This window comes from Podarcis pityusensis (genome assembly GCF_964106645.2).
Source record: "Podarcis pityusensis genome assembly, chromosome: 2".
Taxonomy (NCBI): domain Eukaryota; kingdom Metazoa; phylum Chordata; class Lepidosauria; order Squamata; family Lacertidae; genus Podarcis; species Podarcis pityusensis.
This window is the reverse complement of record NC_138029.1, coordinates 116,188,097-116,210,084: the sequence shown is the minus strand read 5'-3', so window position 1 is coordinate 116,210,084 and position 21,988 is coordinate 116,188,097. Positions and strand designations below refer to the sequence as shown.

Sequence of the window (21,988 nt, the reverse complement as noted above, 5' to 3'; positions counted from 1 at the left end):
CTTGATGTCGGATTACCAAACTTAAAACCATGGAGAGACCTGGTTTGAACAAAGACATTGGATTCTTATCTCATTATACATGACTAAGCCATTTTTCACCTTCTCACCCCTTGCCTTTTCCTGTAAGACCTATTGCAGTCGTTAAGAGTCGTCAACAGGCTCATCTCAGCTATCTGCCAATCTCCCATTCCCACCACCCTTCTGAGTAATACCCCTCCCCACCTTCTCACTATGTAGGAGGATCTGGCAACTTCTGTTTCAGTGTATCTGAAGAAGTGTGCATGCACACGAAAGCTCATACCAAGAACTAACTTAGTTGGTCTTTAAGGTGCTACTGGAAGGAATTTTCTTATTTTGACTATGGCAGACCAACACGGCTACCTATCTGTAACTGAAAATGGGCAGGGGCTCTTGGGAAGGGGTCTTTTTGTATGCAACAACTGCAGTAAGGATGCTGATTGCCAAGGGATAGAAAGGAGATAAAATTCCATCAGAAGAGGAGTGGCAAGTAAAAATCCTTCAGTATATAGAAGTAGCACAGATGACGGAAAAGATAAGAAATCGATCGACCCAAAAGTTTAAAAGGGAATGGGAGCTCTATAGACAATATTTAAAAGAACAGTGTCCCCTTATAAAAACTTTAAAATGCTTTGAATAACTCTCAGAATTGAATAAGGTACAAAGAATTCAGACAAGATTTAACAAAGATAAAGTTTATTGAAAAATAGAGGCAAGTAATTAAGAAAATTGCCAACCTAGAGGTTCGAAAGCACATCAAAAGTAGATAAAGAGGTACCGCTCTGGCAGGAGGGTAAATGGCGTTTCCGTGCGCTGCTCTAGTTCGCCAGAAGCAGCTTAGTCATGCTGGTCACATGACCCAGAAGCTTAGTGCAGACAAATGCCGGCTCCCTCGGCCAGTAAAGCGAGATGAGCATTGCAACCCCAGAATCATGCGTGACTGGACTTAACGGTCAAGGGTACCTTTACCTAATTAAGAAAATAAATAACCTATATCAAGGAAGTCGGAAGTTGATGGCTGGAATAATTTTGTGCATTTGTGATGTATTGTTCTATTTCTTTTTGTAAGAAATGTATTGTGCTTTTTTGTTTTGTTTCTTTTCCTATTTATAAGCTTTTGGTGTGTGTGTGTGTGTGTTGATTTTAAACCAATAAAGATTGAATAAACAAAATAAAATAAATAAAAAAGGAAAGGAGGTGATGAAAGGAATTGCCAAAGGTGTTTGAAAATGGGTGGGGGCTCTTGGGAAGGGGGTGCCCAATTGGGGCTTCTCCAGGGGCAGCAGAATGTCTTGGGCAGGAGAATCCCTGCAGGGGCTCTCAGACTCCCTTGGCTGCTTCTTCTCTCCCTCCCAGGAAGCCTCAACTTGCTCTGGCTTCTGCGCTCTTCAGGAAGCTGAACCTGCAAACCTAGCTGAGACTGAACCTGCAACCCTGGCCAGGATGGAAGGAGGAAGATGGACGGCTGACCTGGTCAGGCTGTCGCCCGCATCCCTCCCCACAACCTCTGAGCATTCCCTCCCAGGACCCTTGGAGAAATCTGGTGAGTTCCAGGGGAGAGGAGATGGGGACAGGGATAGATGGAAGGCGGCGGGAGAAAGAGGAAAAGATGGAGAGGAGACAAATGGAAGGAAGTTCCTGACAGGAAGAAGGAAGGGGTGAGGCCTTCTCCAAAGCAGCTCTTTGTTTCTTGAATCCCTTTCATAAAGTAGTGGGGGCAGATTTTCTCCCTCCAGGATTTTAAATCTTAGGAGTTACAGTGGTACCTCGGGTCTCAAACTTAATCGGTTCCAGAAGTCTTCCAAAACCAAAGCGATCCAAAACCAAGGCGTGCTGTCCCGTAGAAAGTAATGCAAAATGGATTAATCCATTCCAGACTTTTAAAAACAACCCCTAAAACAGCAATTTAACATGAATTTTACTATCAAACAAGACCATTGATCCATAAAATGAAAGCAATAATCAATGTTCTGTACCATAAAATAAATAAGACAGTATTGTAGATGATAAAAATTAAAATTATTATTTTTTTCGTACCTGCATTGATGATAGTCATTGTTTGAATGGGGAGCTTTTATCCCTTTCCACAGTCAATCAATCAATCAATCAATCAATCAATCATAAAACAAAAAACAAGCTTCAGTCAAAAATGAAAAAGCCACAAAAACAAAAACCCCAAAAATAGGAAAAAACTAAAGCAGCAAATGTCACCTCAGAACACTGCAACCAGAAACGGCTTGAATATTGATTGGGGGGGCCATAAATTAGCTGTCCAAGGGAACGAATGGGATGAAAAAAACCTTGATTACGATGGAGACGACTTAAATTAGCTGTTCAAGGGTAAAACGGAATGAAAAAAAGCCTTAATTAGGGTGGGGGGGCACTTAAATTTGCTGCGCAACAGTAAAAATGGAAGTTCCAGAGGGTTACGTAACACGAGTCACCACTGTATACATACATTCTCCACAATTTTCATTTATCTAAATTGCCCATAAACTTATTTACAAGTGATTCCTAAAGTCCAGCTAACGTTTTGATTTGTGTGCAATAATCTCATAGGTAAATTAAAAAATTTTCCAAATCTTTTTTAAAGTCCTTGTTTTCTTGATTCCTGAGTCTCGCGGCTAATTTTGCCATTTCGGCAGAGTCCAGCAGTTTGGCTTGCCAATCTTCCCTCGTTGGGATTATTGCACCTTTCCATCGTTGGGATAATAACATCTGTGCAGCTGTTGTCGCATACATAGTCTTTCCTGGTCTTTTGGGATCTCAGTACCTGTAATTCCAAATAAATAAGCTTCTAGGTTCTTAACAAATTTTATTTTAAACATTTTTTTAAAAATTCATTATATACCATTTACCCAAATGATACTGGAATGTGGAATGTGGAGTTAACCAGGGCTATTGACTGTTTGGCTCCGAAGCGCCCTCTCCGATTGCATGGAGCCCGGGCAGCCCCGTGGTTTTCCACGGATCTGAGGGCAATGAAACAATCATTGAGACGGCTAGAGCGCCGGTGGCGGATAACTCATTCCAAATCTGACCGGACACAGGTTAGAGCTCAGCGTCGAGCCTACCAAGTGGCGATAGCGACAGCGAAGAAGACTTTCTTCGCCGCCTCTATTGCATCTGCAGAAAACAGCAGCAGGAGACTTTTTCAGGTGGTTCACAATTTAGCGGAACCACCTGCGACATTGGGGCCCAGTACTGCAATGATTTCGCAAAGTTTTTTGCAGATAAAATCGCTCAGATTCGGGAAGAAGTAGACTCCACCGTGGGAGCAGGGCCAGGGTGGGAGAGTGCTAGAGTCCTGTCTAGTCAAGTTGTGTGGGATCAATTCCAATCTGTTACCTCTGAGGATGTGGACAGGCTGCTTGGACGAGTGAAACCAACCACCTGTCTCCTTGATCCTTGCCAATCCTGGCTTATAAAAGCTAGCCGGGAAGGACTGGGCGATGGGCTTCGTGGGGTGGTGAATGCTTCCCTCCGTGAGGGAGCCTTCCCAGACCCGCTGAAAGAGGCGGTTATTAAACCGCTTCTTAAAAAACCATCTTTAGATGCGGCCACGATGGCCAATTATCGCCCAGTCTCAAATCTTCCATTCTTGGGCAAGGTGATTGAGCGAGTGGTTGCTGAACAACTCCAGGCACGCCTGGAAGAAGCGGACCATTTGGATCCCTTCCAGTCGGGATTCAGGCCTCATCATGGGACTGAAACTGCCTTGGTCGCACTGGTTGATGATCTCTGGCGGGCTAGGGACAAAAGTGAGAGCTGTTTCGTAGTTCTGCTGGCTCTCTCAGCGGCGTTTGATACCATCGACCATAACATCTTTCTGGACCGTCTTGAGGGGCTGGGAACTGGGGGCACTGTCATACAGTGGTTCCGCTCCTTCCTCCTGGGCCGTGTTCAGAAAGTGGTGGTGGGGGATGAGTGTTCAGACCCCTGGGCTCTCACTTGTGGGGTGCCTCAGGGTTCTGTCCTCTCCCCCATGCTTTTCAACATTTACATGCAGCCACTGGGAGAGATCATCAGGAGGTTTGGGCTGGGTGTTCATCAGTATGCGGGTGATACCCAGCTCTACCTCTCTTTTAAATCAGAACCAGTGAAGGCAGTGAAGGTCCTGTGTGAGTGTCTGGAGGCGGTTGGAGGATGGATGGCGGCTAACAGATTGAGGTTGAATCCTGACAAGACACAAGTACTGTTTTGGGGGGACAGGAGGCGGGCAGGTGTGGAGGATTCCCTGGTCCTAAATGGGGTAACTGTGCCCCTGAAGGACCAGGTGCGCAGCCTGGGAGTCATTTTGGACTCACAGCTGTCCATGGAGGCACAGGTCAAATCTGTATCCAGGGCAGCTGTTTACCAGCTCCATCTGGTAGGTAGGCTGAGACCTTATCTGCCTGCAGACTGTCTCATGCATGCTCTGGTTATCTCCCGCTTGGACTACTGCAATGCGCTCTATGTGGGGCTACCTTTGAAGGTGACCCGGAAACTACAACTAATCCAGAACGCGGTAGTTAGACTGGTGACTGGGAGTGGCCACCGAGACCATATAACACCGGTCTTGAAAGACCTACATTGGCTGCCAGTACATTTCCGAGCACAATTCAAAGTGTTGGTGCTGACCTTTAAAGCCCTAAACGGCCTCGGTCCAGTATATCTGAAGGAGCGCCTCCTCCCCCATCTTTCTGCCCAGACATTGAGGTCCAGTTCCGAGGGCTTTCTGGCGGTTCCCTCACTGCGAGAGGCCAAGTTACAGGGAACCAGGCAGAGGGCCTTCTCGGTAGTGGCGCCCGCCCTGTGGAACGCCCTCCCATCAGATGTCAAAGCGATAAACAATTACCTGACATTCAGAAGACATCTGAAGGCAGCCCTGTTCAGGGAAGTTTTTAATATGTGACATTTTAGTGTATTTTTCATCTTTGTTGGAAGCCGCCCAGAGTGGCTGGGGAAACCCAGCCAGATGGGCGGGGTACAAATAATAAATTATTATTATTATTATTAGATATTTGAACTTACTAGGAGTCAAATACCATCAGTACATCATTTTCATGTAGTTTTCTTTCAATGAACAGCAAGCTGTGAATTTCAGATCTGTTTTCCAAAGCCTCTCCCAATCTGCCATTTGTATGTTATATCCTAAGTCCCTTTCCCATTTCGTCATAACTGATTTGACCTGTTCATCCTTTGTATACCGTTCTAGGAGCAAGTTATACATTTTAGAGAGATCTTTTTATGTTACTTCCTAAGAGTTCTTTTTGAAATCGTGATGTCTCATAACTAAAACCTTTCTATTTGTCTATCTTAAAGATATCATTTAGTTGATGGTACTGTAACCAGTCAGTTACAGCTTTCCTTATCTCTTCAAAATCTTTTAATTTCAGTTGGTTTTCAACTTCAGTTAACAGCTCTGTATAAGTCAGCCGATTACTTCTCATATTCAATTTTTTTCAGAGATATTGCTTCCAAGGGGGAAAGCCACCAGGGTGTTTTTTACTCAAGCAAATTTTTATACTTCTCCCATACCCTACAAATTGATTTTCTTACTATATGAGTCTGAAAAGCTCTATGCACCTTGGCCTTTTCCTACCATAAATATGCATTCTATCCATTATTCTTGTCCTTCCAGATCTGAAATACAGTGTCTGTGTTTTCCAATGTAATCCATTCCCGGTTCTAGCAGATACAGGATGTTTCATAATAAACTTTCAAACCCGGCAGGGCAAAACCTCCTCTCTCTCTTACATCTGTTAATAATTTATTTTTAATCCTTGATTTTGTCCCTTGGATAGCTTGAAAAAGAGGATTAGACTGATGTCTGTGCTCTGCCCTCACGGTCCTAGGCAATAATGCTTCTTGATACTAGTTCCTGGAAAGCACAGGATGACAGGGGGCTCTTGTACTCAAATCCGGCTTGCTGGTTTCCCACAGGCATCTAGCTGGCCAATGTGAGAACAGGATGCTGGACTAGGTGGGCCTTTGCCCAATCGAGCAGGCTCTTCTTATGTTCTGATACAGGCATCCCCAAACTTGGCCCTCCAGATGTTTTGGGACTACAACGTCCATCATCCCTAGCTAACAGGAACAGTGGTCAGGGCTGATGGGAATTGTAGTCCCAAAACATCTGGAGGGCCAAGTTTGGGGATGCCTGTTCTAAGATATTGCAATATTTTTACAGTTACTTGTGGCAGAGTAACACAAAAGTTTGACTTCTTAGTCACAGGAGAGACTGCTATTTGAACCTGTGGGGATTGTTACTTGCCCATAACTGTTTGGGGAGAAAATCAACCTTGTCTTAGGTTGGCAGAATCTGGACAGTTAAAGTCCAGAACCAAGCATTTGGACATACGTTTCCAGAATGTATGTCAGCGTGTCCAAGCAGGTTGGATACGTCTCAAGTATTGTTCAAGCCATAGTAACATGAAAGTTTTACTTCTTAGTCATAGGAGAGACTGCTATTCGAGCCTGTGATCATTTCCTCCCTGGAAAAAGAGAAATACTATGGTACCTCAGGTTACATTCACTTCAGGTTACATACACTTCAGGTTACAGACTCTGCTCACCCAGAAATAGAGCTTCAGGTTAAGAACTTTGCTTCAGGATGAGAACAGAAATAGCGCTCCGGTGGCGCAGCAGCAGCAGGAGGCCCCATTAGCTAAAGTGCTGCTTCAGGTTAAGAACAGTTTCAGGTTAAGAACGGACCTCCGGAACGAATTAAGTACTTAACCTGAGGTACCACTGTACAGAGATGTGTCTAAGCAGCCAGTTCCACCATAAATTATAAAATAATGCAGTTTATTAAGTGTGAATGGAGTGATCATGTGTTGTTCTTGCCATTATCTCACCTGCATTCCTAAAAGTTTGGAACATAGAGAGGACAGTGGAGAAAGGAGACGGTGTTAAAATAAGAGAAGGTGCATACTGGGACTGACATGTATTCAGTTCCTATATTGTCTTTCTTGAAAGTCTTAACAGGATTCTCTTCCCCCTCCCCCACTCTCAAACAGGTGAGGAAGATGATGGCCAGAATTCTATAGAGCCATCTGTGAATTCATTGGGAAAAACAAAGAAACAGTTTAAATGCCTGGAATGTGGGATGTGTTTTAGTCACAGTGGAAGACTGAGGACACATCAACGAATTCACATAGAGGAGAAACCATTTAAATGTACTGACTATCAAAAGAAACATCAAGGAACTCACACAGTGGATAAACTATTTGAATGTATTGAATGTGCAAAGTGCTTCAGTCGAAATGGAAAGCTTAGAATACACCAACGAACTCACACGGGGGAGAAACTATTTAAATGTATTGAATGTGGAAAGAGCTTCAGTGAAAGTGGAGCACTAAGAAAACATCAACGAACTCACACGGGGGAGAAACCATTTGAATGTACTGAATGTGGAAAGTGCTTCAGCCAATATGGACACCTTAGAAGACACCAACTAACTCACACGGGGGAGAAACCATTTGAATGTATTGAATGTGGAAAGTGCTTCAGTCGATATGGAACACTTAGAATACACCAACGAACTCACACAGGGGAGAAACCATTTGAATGTACTGAATGTGGAAAGAGCTTCAGTCGAAATGGAACACTTAGAGTACACCAACGAAATCACACGGGGCAGAAACCATTTGAATGTACTGAATGTGGAAAGAGCTTCAGTCGAAATGGAACACTGAGAATACACCAACAAACTCACACAGGGGAGACACCATTTAAATGTATTGAATGTGGAAAGAGCTTCAGTCAATATGGACACCTTAGAAGCCATCAACGAACTCACACAGGAGAGAAACCATTTAAATGTATTGAATGTGGAAAGTGCTTCAGTCAAAATGGACACCTTAGAAGGCATCAACTAACTCACACGGGGGAGAAACCATTTAAATGTACTGAATGTGGAAAGTGCTTCAGTCAAAATGGAACACTTAGAGTACACCACCGAACTCACACAGGGGAAACATCATTTAAATGTATTAAATGTGGAAAGTGCTTCAGTGAAAGTGGAGACCTTAGAGTACACCACCGAACTCACACAGGGGAGAAACCATTTAAATGTATTGAATGTATTGAGAGCCAGTGTGGTGTAGTGGTTAAGAGCGGTAGTCTCGTAATCTGGGGAACCGGGTTCGCGTCTCCGCTCCTCCACATGCAGCTGCTGGGTGACCTTGGGCCAGTCACACTTCTTTGAAGTCTCTCAGCCCCACTCACCTCACAGAGTGTTTGTTGTGGGGGAGGAAGGGAAAGGAGAATGTTAGCCGCTTTGAGACTCCTGAAGGGGAGTGAAAGGCGGGATATCAAATCCAATGTGGAAAGAGCTTCAGTGAAAGTGGAGCACTAAGAAAACATCAAGAAACTCACACGGGGGAGAAACCATTTAAATGCATGGAATGTGGAAAGAGCTTCAGTAGAAGTGAACACCTTAGAATACACCAACGAACTCACACGGGGGGAGAAGCCATTTAAATGTACTGAATGTGGAAAGAATGTGGAAAGAGCTTCAGTCCATATCGACACCTTATAAGACACCAACTAACTCATGGGGAAGAAACCATTTTAATGTATGGCATGTGGAAGGAGCTGCAGCAAAAGTAGAGCACTTAGAATACACCAACTAATTCATACAGGGGAGAAACCATTGGAACGTATTGAATGTGGGAAGAGCTTCAACAGGGAGGATAAACTTGCATTACACTGGCGAACTCCCAAAGGGGAGTAGCTTAAGTCAATATGGAACCTTAGGAAACATCCGCTAACTCACATAGGGAAAACTAGATTTATGAAATGTGGAAAAAGCTTCAGAGGGAGTGGAGACCTTAATATTCATAAGATAATTCACACAGGCGGGAAACCATATAAATGTATGGAGTTTTCCGCTCAGGTTTCCCAGATTTCCTGGGAAGTGAAGATGATTGTCAAGTCTCTGGATGTACAGAAAAGAATTTCAATAATAATAATAATATTTTTTATTTGTACCACGTCCATCTGGCTGGATTTCCCCCGCCAATCTTGGTGGCTTCCAACAAAATATTGAAATACAATAGCCCTTCAGATATTAAAAGCTTCCCTAAACAGGACAGCCTTCAGATGTCTTTTAAAGTCTGGTGGCTGTTTTTTCCTTTGACATCTGGTGGGAAGGTATTCCACAGGGAGGGCACCACTACCGAGAAGGCCCTCTGCCTGGTTCCCTGTAACTTTGCTTCTCACAGTGAGAACTTTGCTCTCTCCTCCCGTCACCAGTCTAGCTGCCGCATTCTGGATTAGTTGTTTCCGGATCACCTTCAAAGGTAGCCCCACGTAGAGCACATTGCAGTAGTCCAAGCGGGAAATAACTGGAGCATGCACTACTCTGGCAAGACAGTCTGCGGGCAGATAGGGTCTCAGCCTGCGTACCAGATGGAGCTGGTATACAGCTGCCCTGGACACAGAATTGACCTGTGCCTCCATGGACAGCTATGAGTCCAAAATGACTCCCAGTCTGCGCACCTGGTCCTTCAGGGGCACAGTTACCCCATTCAGGACCAGGGAGTCCTCCACACCTGCCTGCCTCCTGTCCCCCCAAAACAGGACATCTGCCTTATAAAGCATTCAACTTTAATATGTTAGCCGCCATCCATCTTCCAACCGCCTCCAGACACTCACACAGAACTTCCACCATCTTCACTGGTTCTGATTTGAAAGAGAGGTTGAGCTGGGTATCCGCATACTGATGAACACCCAGCCCAAACCCCCTCATCTCTCCCAGCGGCTTCATATAGATGTTGAAAAGCATGGGGAGAGGACGGAACCCTGAGGCACCCCACAAGTGAGAGCCCAGGGGTCTGAACACTCAACCCCCAACATGACTTTCTGAACACGCCCCAGTGTATAATAGTGCCTCTAGCCCCCAGCCCCTCTAGACGGTCCAGAAGAATGTTATGACTGATGATGTCAAAAGCCTCTGAAAGATCCAGCAGAACAAGGAAACAGCTCTCACCTTTGTCCCTAGCCCGCCGGAGATCATTGACCAGCGTGCCCAGGTCTGTTTCAGTCGCATGATGAGGCCTGAATCCCAAGTGGAAGGGATCCAAATGGTCCACATCTTCCAGGCTTCCCTGGAGTTGTTCAGCAACCACCCACTCATTCACTTTGCCAAAGAATGGAAGATTTGAGACTGGGCGATAGTTGGCCGTATCGGCTGGGTCTAAAGATTATTATTTTTTTAAGAAGCAGTTTAATACAGTGGTTCCTCGCGTTACATACGCTTCAGGTTACATACTCCGCTAACCCAGAAATATTATCTCGGGTTATGAACTTTGCTTCAGGATGAGAACAGAAATCGTGCAGCGGCAGCAGGAGGCCCGATTAGCTAAAGTTGTGCTTCAGGTTAAGAACAGTTTCACGTTAAGAACAGACCTCCAGAACAAATTAAGTTCTTAACCAGAGGTACCACTGTAACTGCTTCTTTCAGTGTGTCTGGGAAGGCTCCCTCACAGAGGGAAGCATTCACCACCCCACGAAGCCCATCGCCCAGCCCTTCCCGGCTAGCTTTTATGAGCCAGTATGGGCAAGGATCAAGGAGACAGGTGGTTGGTTTCACTCGTCCAAGCAACCTGTCCACATCCTTAGACGTAACAGATTGGAATTGATCCCACACAACTTTACTAGACAGGACTCTAGCACTCACCAGCCCCCGCCCTGCTCCCACGGAGGAGTCTACCTCTCTGAATCTGAGTGACTTTATCTGCAAAAAAACTTTACAAAATCATTGCAGGAGATCATGTGGCCTGTACCGGACTCCATTGGACAGATGGTTCCATTAAATTGCAAACCACCTGAAAGAGTCTCCTGCTGCTGTTTTCTGCAGATGCAATAGAGGGGGTGAAGAAGGTTTTCTTCACCTTCGCTATCACCATTTGGTAGGCTCAACGTTGAGCTCTAACCCGTGTCTGGTCAGATTCAGAATGAGGTTTCTGCCACTGGTGCTCTAGCCGTCTCATTGCCCTCAGATCCATGGAAAACCACGGGGCTGTCCGGGCTCCATGCAATCGGAGAGGGCGCTTCAGAACCAGACAGGCAATAGCCCTGGTTAACTCCACATTCCAACGGGCCACCAGGGAATCAGCTGAAAGGCCATCAGCATGGGATAAAACATCACCTACCACTCTCTGGAAACCATTTGGATCCATTAAGTGGCAGGGGCGGACCATACAAATCGGTCTCACGTCCCTGCAGAGGGGAAGGGTTGTGGAGAAGTCCAGTTGCACCAGGAAGTGATCTGACCATGGCACTTCTTTAGATTTGCTTTTACTTAGTGTCAGATCACCAACAGGTGAACACCAGGTCTAAGGCATGTCCGCGGCTATGAGTTGGGCCAAACTTATTCAGGGACAGCCCCATGGAGGCCATGCTTTCCACAAAGTCCCAATCAGCCCCTTGTAAGGTTGTGTCGGTGTGAATGTTATAATTCCCCAGGACAACCAAACTAGGTGTCTCCAGGAGAACATCTGCCACAACCTGAAGCAGTTCGGGCAGGGAATCCTTGGTGCAGCGGGGAGATCAGTACAAAGGAATCCTGTACTGCCCCTATTGTTCAACATCAAGAATATGCACTCGGAGAACTGGGTCTTCCCAATAGGACACCTGGTGCAAATTAATGACTTCCTACAAATCACTGCAAACCACCACCCCCTCCCTGCCCACATGACTTGGGTTGCTGTGCGTAAGAGAAACCTGGTGGACAAGCAGTGGCAAGGACAGGTCCATTACTGCATACAAAAATATTCTTTTGTTTCTTTTGGGATGTCTGTTGTTAATAGGCCAAAAAAAACACATTTCTGGCTTATTGGGGAAAGTATGTTGTAACATTTTATTTAATTCTTCATTAATGGTATCCCAAATTTATTTAATTTTAGGGCATGTCCACCACATATGGGAGAAATTCCCTTCTTTAAGTTTGCACCTCCAACACTTTCCACTGGTGTTTTGGTACATTTTAGCCAATTTTGAGGATTTAAGATACCATCTGTACATCATTTTTTTAAAAAAAAAAAAATTTTATTGTATAGCATGCTGTAAGTTTTCCCATTTTTCTAAATCAATTGTATGACCGAAATTTTGTGCCCATTTGACCATGACATCTTTAACCCCTTTGTCTTTTAAGTGCCAATTTAATAATAGTTAATAAATTTTGGATAAATACAATTTGGATAAATTTTTATCATCATTTATAATCAATTCTTTGTCTATTTCAAATAATTTTGTATCAAATCCATTTACTTTCTTGTCTTCCTCAAAAATTGCATTTAATTGATGGTATTGAAACCAGCCTACTCCTGTATGTCTTATTGTTTCAATTTTTTTCATTTGTAATCTATTATTTACTTCCTCTAAAAGATCTTTATACGTCAACCAATTTGAATCCATATTTTTTCTTTTTACTGCCTCTGCCTCCATTGGTGACAACCACCATCGGCTTTTTGGTTCCAATAATTTTTTGTTCCTTTCCCAAACTTCATATAAGGCTTTCCTAATAATGTGATTTAGAAATCCATTGTGGATTTTTGTTTTATTATAATCCAGGTAGCTGTGCCACCCCACTATATTATCCCAGCCCTCAATATCCAATAATTTAGTATTCTTCAATATCATCCATTCCTTAAGCCAGACCGGGCAGGCAGCTTCGTAGTAGATCCTAAAATCTGGCATTCCAAACCCTCCTTTGTTTTTGGTTTCTGCTAATAATTTAAATTTAATTCTGTTTTGTTTTTTTTTTTGCCCTGCCAAATGTATTTTGCCAAATACCTGTGCCATTCCTTAAAACAATTTAAGCCATTAAGAACCAGAATTGATTGAAAAGGGAACAGCATTTTTGGTAAAACTACCATCTTGATTGTAGAAATTTCCCCACAACGTGAGTTTTAATTTACTCCAGATTTCTAAGTCTTTCCTTTTGTTCCATACCTTAATATAAATGTCTTTCTATAAATGAATGTTTTTCATGGTTATCCAAATTCCTAAATACTTTGCTCTGTTAGTAATTTTAAGTCCTGTTTCTATTTCTAACTTTACTTTTTCTTGTATATCTAATTTTTTTACCAGGAGTTTTGTTTTTTATTTATTAATTTTGAATCGTGAAAATTGTCCAAACGCCTTTCTTTTTCCTTTCCTTTCCTTTCATTATAATATGTTTTATTGATTTTCTTTCTTACAACAAATATCCATCACCATCACTAAATCTTCCTATATCTCATCATAGTCTTTCAATTTTAACTTTCCTTCTTGTTCTATTAGTAATTCTCTGTATGTTGGCCATATTCCTTTCATTGTTGACATGTTAAGTAATAGTGCTTCAATGGGTGATAGCCATCACGGAGTTTGGGGTTCCAATAATTCTTTGTATTTTCTCCATACCTTTATTAAAAACTTATTATAGTATTGTGGAGTCCTTTGTGTACTTCCCCCCCCCATACCACAAATATGCATGCCAACCAAATCTGTTGTCATGTCCTTCCAGTTCTATTGGCTCTTCTTTCTCCAATTTTATCCAATCCCGAATCCGAGTAAAACAAGCTGCTTCATAGTAAATTTTGAGATCTGGAAGGGAAAAGCCTCCCCTTTCTTTTAAGTCTGAGTTTTGTATTTTATTCTTGGCCTTGTTTTTTTCAATATTACTACAATACTCCAGAGCAGCCTTTTTCAACCTGTGGGCCCCCCAGATGTTGCTGAACTACAACTCCCATCACCCCTAGCTAGCAAGGCCAGAGCTCAGGGATGATGGGAGTTGTAGTCCAACAACATCTGGGGACCCACAGGTTGAGAACCGCTGCTCTAGAGGGTTTTCTGTTGTAATTATTAGATTGTCTGCTTAGCTCTGACCTTATATGCCCTTTGTCCAACTTTAATTCTTTCTATTCTAGGGTCTTCTCTTACTGCTTTCAAATATACTTCCAGAAGTGTGATAAAGAGGAGACGAGAAAGAGGGCAGCCCTGTCTTGTTACCTTAGAGATATTAAAAGCTTCTGATGTTTCACCATTTATAATTAGTCTGACCTTTTGGGAATTATAAATCGCTTTTATACCACTACATATTTTCTCACCCAAACTCATCATTTCCAAAGTTTTTTGCATGAATGCCCCTGAAGCATTATCCAATGCTTTCTCCGCATCCACCAAGATCAGGGCTGCCTTTTTATCTGGTCTCATTTATAGGTATTCTATTGTATCTACTACCAATCTACTATTGTATCTGCTGTAAATTTGTCCTCTGCGTAGGAAGCCTGACTGATCTTTCTTTATTAATTTTGCCAGGATCTTTTTCAATTTATTGACTAATTTCTTTGCAAATAATTTATAATCTGAATTTAGAAATGAGATTGGTCTATAATTTTTAATTTACTCTAAATTGGATCCATATTTCAGTATCAATGTAATTAGGGCCTCTTGCCATGATTCTGGCACTTGTCCTCCTTCTAAAATTTTGTTCATTATTTTTTTCTAACACCGGTAATATGGTCTCTTCCAATTTTTTGTAATTCATTATAGAAATACCATCTGGACCAGGGACTTTACCATTCTTAGAAGTCACAATTCCTTCTTTTATTTCATTTATATTAATAGGGGCATTTAAGTATTTCTATTCTTTCTCTTATTTTTGCCAGTCTATTGTTTATTTTTAAAAAATCCTATTTTTTCGTCAAGTTCTTCCAGCTCACTTCCATTTCTGTTGTTGTTTTGCAGCAGATTTAGTTAATGTGAAAGCACAAAAGAACCACAGAGAATCTTGAGGGAGGTTACACATTTATTCCAGTTCAGTCTTTGGTTATTGACATTTCTATCCCACAACCCTATCCACCTAGCAGTCTGCCTCTCTCCCCTGGCCCTACAAGCCCATCAGTAAAATTTTCTGCAGAGACACTGGGGATTGTTCCATGACAGTTGTCACTTTCTGACAATGCAGAAGGAGGCTACCTTGGTGCACCCAGAAGATACCAGATGTTGGTTGTAGTTACGTCTATACAAAGTGCATAGCATTTGACCCTCCATAGAGAAATGGGGAGGAATGAGGAGCCTGAATAGCTGACTAGAAGGAAAGGTACCCTGGTAAGCTTCTGTTGATTCTTGAGGGGGCTTTGTATCATTTAACTTCAAAATGTGGAAAATGTTTGTGGGGCCTCCTCCTCCCCCTGTTGCTTCTGATGAGTGGGAACCTGGATATCTGCCCCAAACGTTTGCCTTGATGGTAGCAGGATGGGAGAAGTCAAGTGCCCAGAATAAAAAAGGAAAAGTATTTTCTGCATCTTTCTTGATTGAAATGGGTATGTCTGAGACCTCAGATAAAGTTCTTGTTGACAGTATCAAAACTGCTATTCATAACCCAGTTAATATATTTATTACTGCTGATATAAAGAGTCTATCCTTCAGAGAAATAAGGTGATATTCCATACAATATAATGCTGTCCCAAACAAACACTTTAACCAGATAAACTTGCCTTCTGGGAGGTGGGGCAAGATGCTGAGGGAATCTATTCTATCGGGGGCGGGGGAGCTCAATGCACTCAGAAGATTCCAGTTGTGGGTTGTAGTTGCATCTATACAAAGTGCATAGCCTTTGCCCCTCCATAAAGAAAGAAATGGCAGGGAGACAAGAGCTGGAATAGCTGACCAGAAGGAAAGGTAATTTTCTGGATCAAAATCCCTAGCTAATCTGTCTAGCTGCTGCTGCCTGTCACTGTTCCTGTGTCTCTGGAGTGTTTCTTTGAAGAGAATACAGGACACTGCAAAAGACCCTGCAATGCAAACAGGGAGACTTCTGTCCAGGAGATTTCTGTATAAAAAATTCTTTGCTGAGGTGGAAGTGGGGACTAAGTGTTATGTATTGAAGTTCTCACCCTGGCCACCAGGGGTATTGTGTCTATAGTTTTCACTCAGGTCCACGTCAGTTAATTTAGGTGGGAAACCCTGGGTTGTTGTTGTTGTTGTTGTTGTTGTTACAATAAAAGCAGGCCGGCTGAGCTGTTTGAGCTCAGTTCAGTTCCAGCTTACTATAAAGAACCACTTGGAGAAATCTCTGTGTTGTCTGCTATGTCCACACACAATTTAATACTAAGTGAGGTTGGAGTAGAACTATGTTTACATGAACATGAGAAGGCAAAATATGTTCTCCATTTAAATGTTTATTAAAATAATTTATTCAGATACATAGAAGTGTTATTAGGCTTTTTTGTTGTAAGCTAATTCATACATTATAAGAAGTGGGTCCTGAGACCCTTGATCCCCTTCCTTAAAATACCATCTGAACAAAATTGGTGAAGTAGTAAAGAGTTTATTGAGGACAACAGGTAAAGGTAAAGGGACCTCTGACCATTAGGTCCAGTCGCGGACAACTCTGGAGTTGCGGCACTCATCTCGCTTTACCGGCCGAGGGAGCCGGCGTACAGCTTCCAGGTCATGTGGCCAGCATGACTAAGCCGCTTCTGGCAAACCAGAGCAGTGCACAGAAACGCCATTTACTTTCCTGCTGTAGCAGTAAGTATTAAAAAATTTTTAAAGTCATATATATATATATATATATGTCCCTCAGGTGGTGCAATGGGTTAGTGCACCTGACTTTAACCAGAAAGTTGGTGGTTCAAGCCCACCCAGGGATAACTGTGGGCAGGATTCCTGCTTTGCAGGGGGTTGGACTAGATGACCCTCAGGGTCCCTTCTAACTCTACAATTATGAAAGCTATGAAATATATATATATATATATATATATATATATATATATAATGAATGTTCATAAATGCACCAACCATGCACGTAAATACATATGTGGACCACATGTCTGGAGCAGCACAAGAAGACCGTCCTGAAACCATTTTGACTCCCAAACTGACCAAATGTTTTCCCTGCAAGGAGGGAGGGGGTGAGGGAACCTTCCCATTGTCTCAGGAATTGAGTAATCACCATCTCAAAGGAATGACCAGACTACCAGGAAAGGCAATCAGATAAGGCATTATCTGATAACCTGGCACACAGGAAAAACAACATTCAAATTTCTGTTGTAGATCGCCTTTTCTGTGATGTACGTATGATGTTTGTGGGGGGTGGTCTTGGGTTACACCTCTTTTGTGATGTATGTATGATGTATGGAGGGGTGGTCTTGAGCTCCAGGGCAGGAAATTTAAATGATCTGTATAAGGGCAGGCCCACCTTTGTTCGGGGTGTGAGGGTAGCACCCTGTTGCAACAGTTCAATAAAGATCAGTCTTACTAGCTGCTTTGCTTCTCAATATTCTCTGGTTGGCCTCTGTTATTTTCTCCCACTGATGGAGAACCTGCAAAGGACTCTACAAGGGCTCTTGTGTCCCCCATAAGGGAATAAGGACAGATTTTGTTTACAACAGGTACCTATTTATCTTCTTGCACTTTGTGCTTTCGAATTGCTAGGTTGGCAGGAGCAGAGACAGAGCAACGGGAGTTCACCCCTTCGCGGGGATTTGAACTGCCAACCTTCAGATCGCCAAGCCCTAGGCTCTGTGGTTTAACCCACAGCGCCACCTGCGTCCCTTATTGAGGACAATACGTTCTTGCAAAAGCGAGGCTCCAAAGCAGGCACAGTCTAGCTGGGGCACAGAATGAGCTTTTATTCCCTATGCACACGTTCCCTCCCTCCTCTTCCCATTGGTTGGGTGCTGCAAGGTTTTCCTCCCCCCATTATCAAATAACAGACAAGAGGCTGAACGTGGGGAGAAATTTCTCCTTCCTCCTCCGAGTTGCCTCCACTTCCGGCTTCACCAGCAGAGATAAAATTGGGGCTTGCAAGGGAGGGAGGGGAGGAGGCGGGAAGGGGGATGCATCGTGCGGAGGCTGAGGAGGGGCTGCTTCCTAATTAAGGCTCCTAATTAAGCGCCCTCACTCCCTGCCTCCCATGCGGGGGCTCCCATTCCCGCCCCCGCTGCCCAGGATGTCGGGTGAGTGCAAAGCCAATGGCGGGAAGGGGCTTTACGAGGAGGTCCAGGATGAGAAGCCCCGGGACGGGGAGAAGAGAAGGGAGGGAAGGGAGCTGTTTATTTGAAGGGGCGGGGGGGGGGGGAGAAGCTTCCTCCTGAAGGGATCTGGTACGAAGGGAATTGCAGGGGGGAGAGGGGAGAGGGGTGGGCATTGCTGGCCAGGATCGCCTTAATAGTATTAATTTAAATTTAATATCTGTACTCCAGCAGAAGACCCCTCGGAGGAGGACCTTATCTTTAGGCAACAGGCGAAAGCCTTGCTCTTCTCCCAGGCGTTTGGCTCATTAAACAATCTATGGACTTCACAACTGAATTGGGGGGGGGGGTGTTGTTTTTATTTTTTACTCTGCTACGCATCTCTGTGTTTTTTCTCTTGTAAGCTGCCCTGTGATCTTTGGAGGAAGGGCAGTATAGAAATGTGAAGAATAGCTGTAAAAATAGGAAGCCCTCTTACGTTCAAGGGGGGGGGGTTGGGACAAAGTCATTGATCAGCATGCATAACAGGATGGGCTTAGGAGGGAATAATACTAATAAGAATAAGAGTAAAATAAAAATAAATAATTCATTGCTTGCCCCCTGCCCATCTGACTGTGTTGCCTCAGCCACTGGGCGATTTCCATCAAAAACACCAAAAAATTTAAAACATCAAAAACTTTCCTGTACAGGGCTGCCATCATAAGACTACTGTTTTGTAGAAATGGCCCTCAAATATAAAGAAATGGCCTCTTCAAGGAATTGTGTGGTGTAAACGTGTATGTTGTCCTCTAGGTCCAAACACATAGTAAGAGCAAGCAGTGCTCCAAAGTGCTTCTCTTGTGAACTTGCCATCTAAGTTGTTTACTCCTGACCAAAACTCCTGTTTCCCAAAAGGACTGGAGGGGGGGGTCTCCTCACCACTTTTAACCCCCCCACTCCCACCGCATGGAAGGCAGAGGACGTGTTCATTCACAAACCCAGTAAACCATGTGTGTATCTGAAGTGAACCAGGCGCTGCAGCTCCTTCCCCTCTCACTGGGCTGCTGCAAGAAAAGGCAGCAGAGGAGGAAAGGGATGGGTTTGAAGGCTCTTCCTGCCTCTCTCCCCTGAGGAACAAGAGCAAAGGGTGTTTGCAGGGCAGGAGGGCAGAGGAGGGGGCAGCGAGGGCAGAGGGAGCAGTGGGCGGATCCCCCGCCTCTCCCAGGGGGTCCTGATGCAAGCAAGGGGCTTCCTTCTTCTCCATGCAAGGGCCATTCAGAGCAGTCCTTTGCAGATGAACTCTTAAGTTCCATGGGATCTACTCTCAGGCCACTAATGTGCATACCATGCCAGCCTTAGGAAGGGAGGTGGGACAGGCAGGTGAAAGGAATTGCCAAAGGTGTTTGAAAATGGGTGGGGCTCTTGGGAAGGGGGTGCCCAGTTGGGGCTTCTCCAGGGGCAGCAGAATGTCTTGGGCAGGAGAATCCCTGCAGGGGCTCTCAGACTCCCTTGGCTTCTTCTTCTTCCCTCTCTCCCTGGAAGCTGCAACTTGCTCTGGATTCTGCGCTCTTCAGGAAGCTGAAGCTGCAAACCTAGCTGAGACTGAACCTGCAACCCTGGCCAGGATGGAAGGAGGAAGATGGACGGTTGACCTGGTCAGGCTGTCTCCTGCATCCCTCCCCGCAACCTCTGAGCATTCCCTCCCAGGACCCTTGGAGAAATCTGGTGAGTTCCAGGGGAGAGGAGATGGGGACAGGGGTAGATGGAAGGTGGAGGGAAAAAGAGGAAAAGATGGAGAGGAGACAAATGGAAGAAAGTTCCTGAAAGGAAGAAGGAAGGGGTGAGGCCTTCTCCAAAGCAGCTCTTTGTTTCTTGAATCCCTTTCATAAAGTAGTGGGGGCAGATTTTCTCCCTCCAGGATTTTAAATCTTAGGAGTTACAGTGGTACCTCGGTTCTCAAATTTAATCGGTTCTGGAAGTCTTCCAAAACCAAAGCGTTCCAAAACCAAGGCGTGCTGTCCCGTAGAAAGTTATGCAAAATGGATTAATCCATTCCAGACTTTTAAAAACAACCCCTAAAACAGCAATTTAACATGAATTTTACTATCAAACAAGACCATTGATCCGTAAAATGAAAGCAATAATCAATGTTCTGTACCATAAAATAATTAAGACAGTATTGTATATGATAAAAATTAAAATTATTATTTTTTCGTACCTGCATTGATGATAGTCAATGTTTGAATGGGGAGCTAATATCCCTTTCCACAGTCAATTAATCAATCAATCAATCAATCAATCATAAAACAAAAACCAAGCCTCAGTCAAAAATGAAAAAGCCACAAAAACAAAAACTCAAAAAATAGGAAAAAACTAAAGCTGCAAATGTCACCTCAGAACACTGCAACCAGGAATGGCTTGAATATTGAGGGGGGGGGCTTAAATTAGCTGTCCAAGGGAACGAATGGGATGAAAAAAACCTTGATTACGATGGAGACGACTTAAATTAGCTGCTGAAGGGTAAAACGGAATGAAAAAAAGCCTTAATTAGGATGGGGGGCACTTAAATTTACTGCCCAACCATAAAAATGGAGCTCAGGAGCACGTTCGGTTTCCGAGGCAAACTTCAAAAACAGGAGCCCCTATTTCTGGGTTTGCAAATGATGAATCAACAGAAGCATAGTCAATCTATGGACTTCCCCTTTTTTTGAAATATTTTTATTGGTTTTTACAAATACAAGTTTACATCAAAAACATTTGATATAATGTTTTTATAGCATTTTAAATGACAGATCCCGAGGTTTTTGCAAACCAGAGGATCGCTTCTGCACACGCACACGGCGCAATAGAGTGCTTCTACGCGTGCGAGTGGCGAAACCCGGAAAAATACCAGAGGGTTACGTAACATGAGGTACCACTGTATAGATACATTCTCCACAGTTCTCATTTATCTAAAGTGTCCATAAACTTATTTACAAGTGATTCCTAAAGTCCAGCTAACGTTTTGATTTGCGTGCAGTAATCTCATACGTAAATTATAAAATTTCCCCATTCTTTTTTAAAGTCCTTGTTTTCTTGATTCCTGAGTCTCATGGCTAATTTTGCCATTTTGGCAGAGTCCAGCAGTTTAGCTCACCATTCTTCCCTAGTTCGGATTATTGCATCTTCCCATCTTTGAGATAATAACATCTGTGCAGCTGTTGTCGCATACATAGTCTTTCCTGGTCTTTTGGGATCGCAGTACCTGTAATTCCAAATAAATAAACTTCTGGTTTCTTAACAAAATTTATTTTAAACATTTTTTTCCAATTCATTATATACCATTTCCCAAAATGATACTGTTGTTTTACATAACCACCACATATAGCAAAAGGTACCCACTTCTTCTTTGAAGTGACCTGTTCATCCTTTGTATGCCATTCTAGGAGCAAGTTATACATTTTAGACAGATTTTTTTATGTTACTTCCTAAGAGTTCTTTTTGAAATTGTGATGTCTCATAACTAAAACCTTTTTTTATTTTAATTTTTTTAAAAAAAATTATTGTTAAAATAGTTCATCATTAATCCACATATATTACAGATATACAAGCATACAAACATACATTTCATACAATCCTTAAAAGTGTTCAAACATACTTACACTCAATCCCACAAATAATTCCTTTTCCCATCACCATCCACCACCCCTCACCCCACCTTTGTGTTAGACTTCCAATCTACTCAATTGCAATTTCTTTCCACTTCTATTACTTTCTTTCACACACCTTTAGCCTAATTTCATAGAATCATATAATAGAATCATACAGTTGGAAGAGACCACAAGGGCCATCGAGTCCAACCCCCTGCCAAGCAGGAAACACCATCAGAGCACTCCTGACATATGGTTGTCAAGCCTCTGCTTAAAGACCTCCAAAGAAGGAGACTCCACCACACTCCTTGACAGCAAATTCCACTGTCGAACAGCTCTTACTGTCAGGAAGTTCTTCCTAATGTTTAGGTGGAATCTTCTTTCTTGTAGTTTGGATCCATTGCTCCGTGT

At 43.3% G+C, this 21,988-nt stretch overlaps 2 protein-coding genes across 3 annotated transcripts in view; both read left to right on the top strand.

Moving 5' to 3' along the window:
* LOC308469613 (uncharacterized protein) overlaps positions 1-21,988 on the top strand; it is a gene marked incomplete at its 3' end in the record, with an annotated part of 86,329 nt that overhangs the window by 18,296 nt on the left and 46,045 nt on the right. The gene's annotated exons all lie outside the window — the stretch shown is intronic.
* Positions 1-21,988, top strand: part of LOC308469441 (uncharacterized protein) — a 100,972-nt gene that overhangs the window by 51,703 nt on the left and 27,281 nt on the right. Inside the window, exon 2 of the mRNA XM_080991916.1 lies at positions 1,375-1,561. Within this exon, the coding sequence (XP_080848042.1) occupies positions 1,462-1,561 (100 nt within the window). The 5' untranslated portion in view covers positions 1,375-1,461. The remainder of the gene's footprint in view (positions 1-1,374; positions 1,562-21,988) is intronic.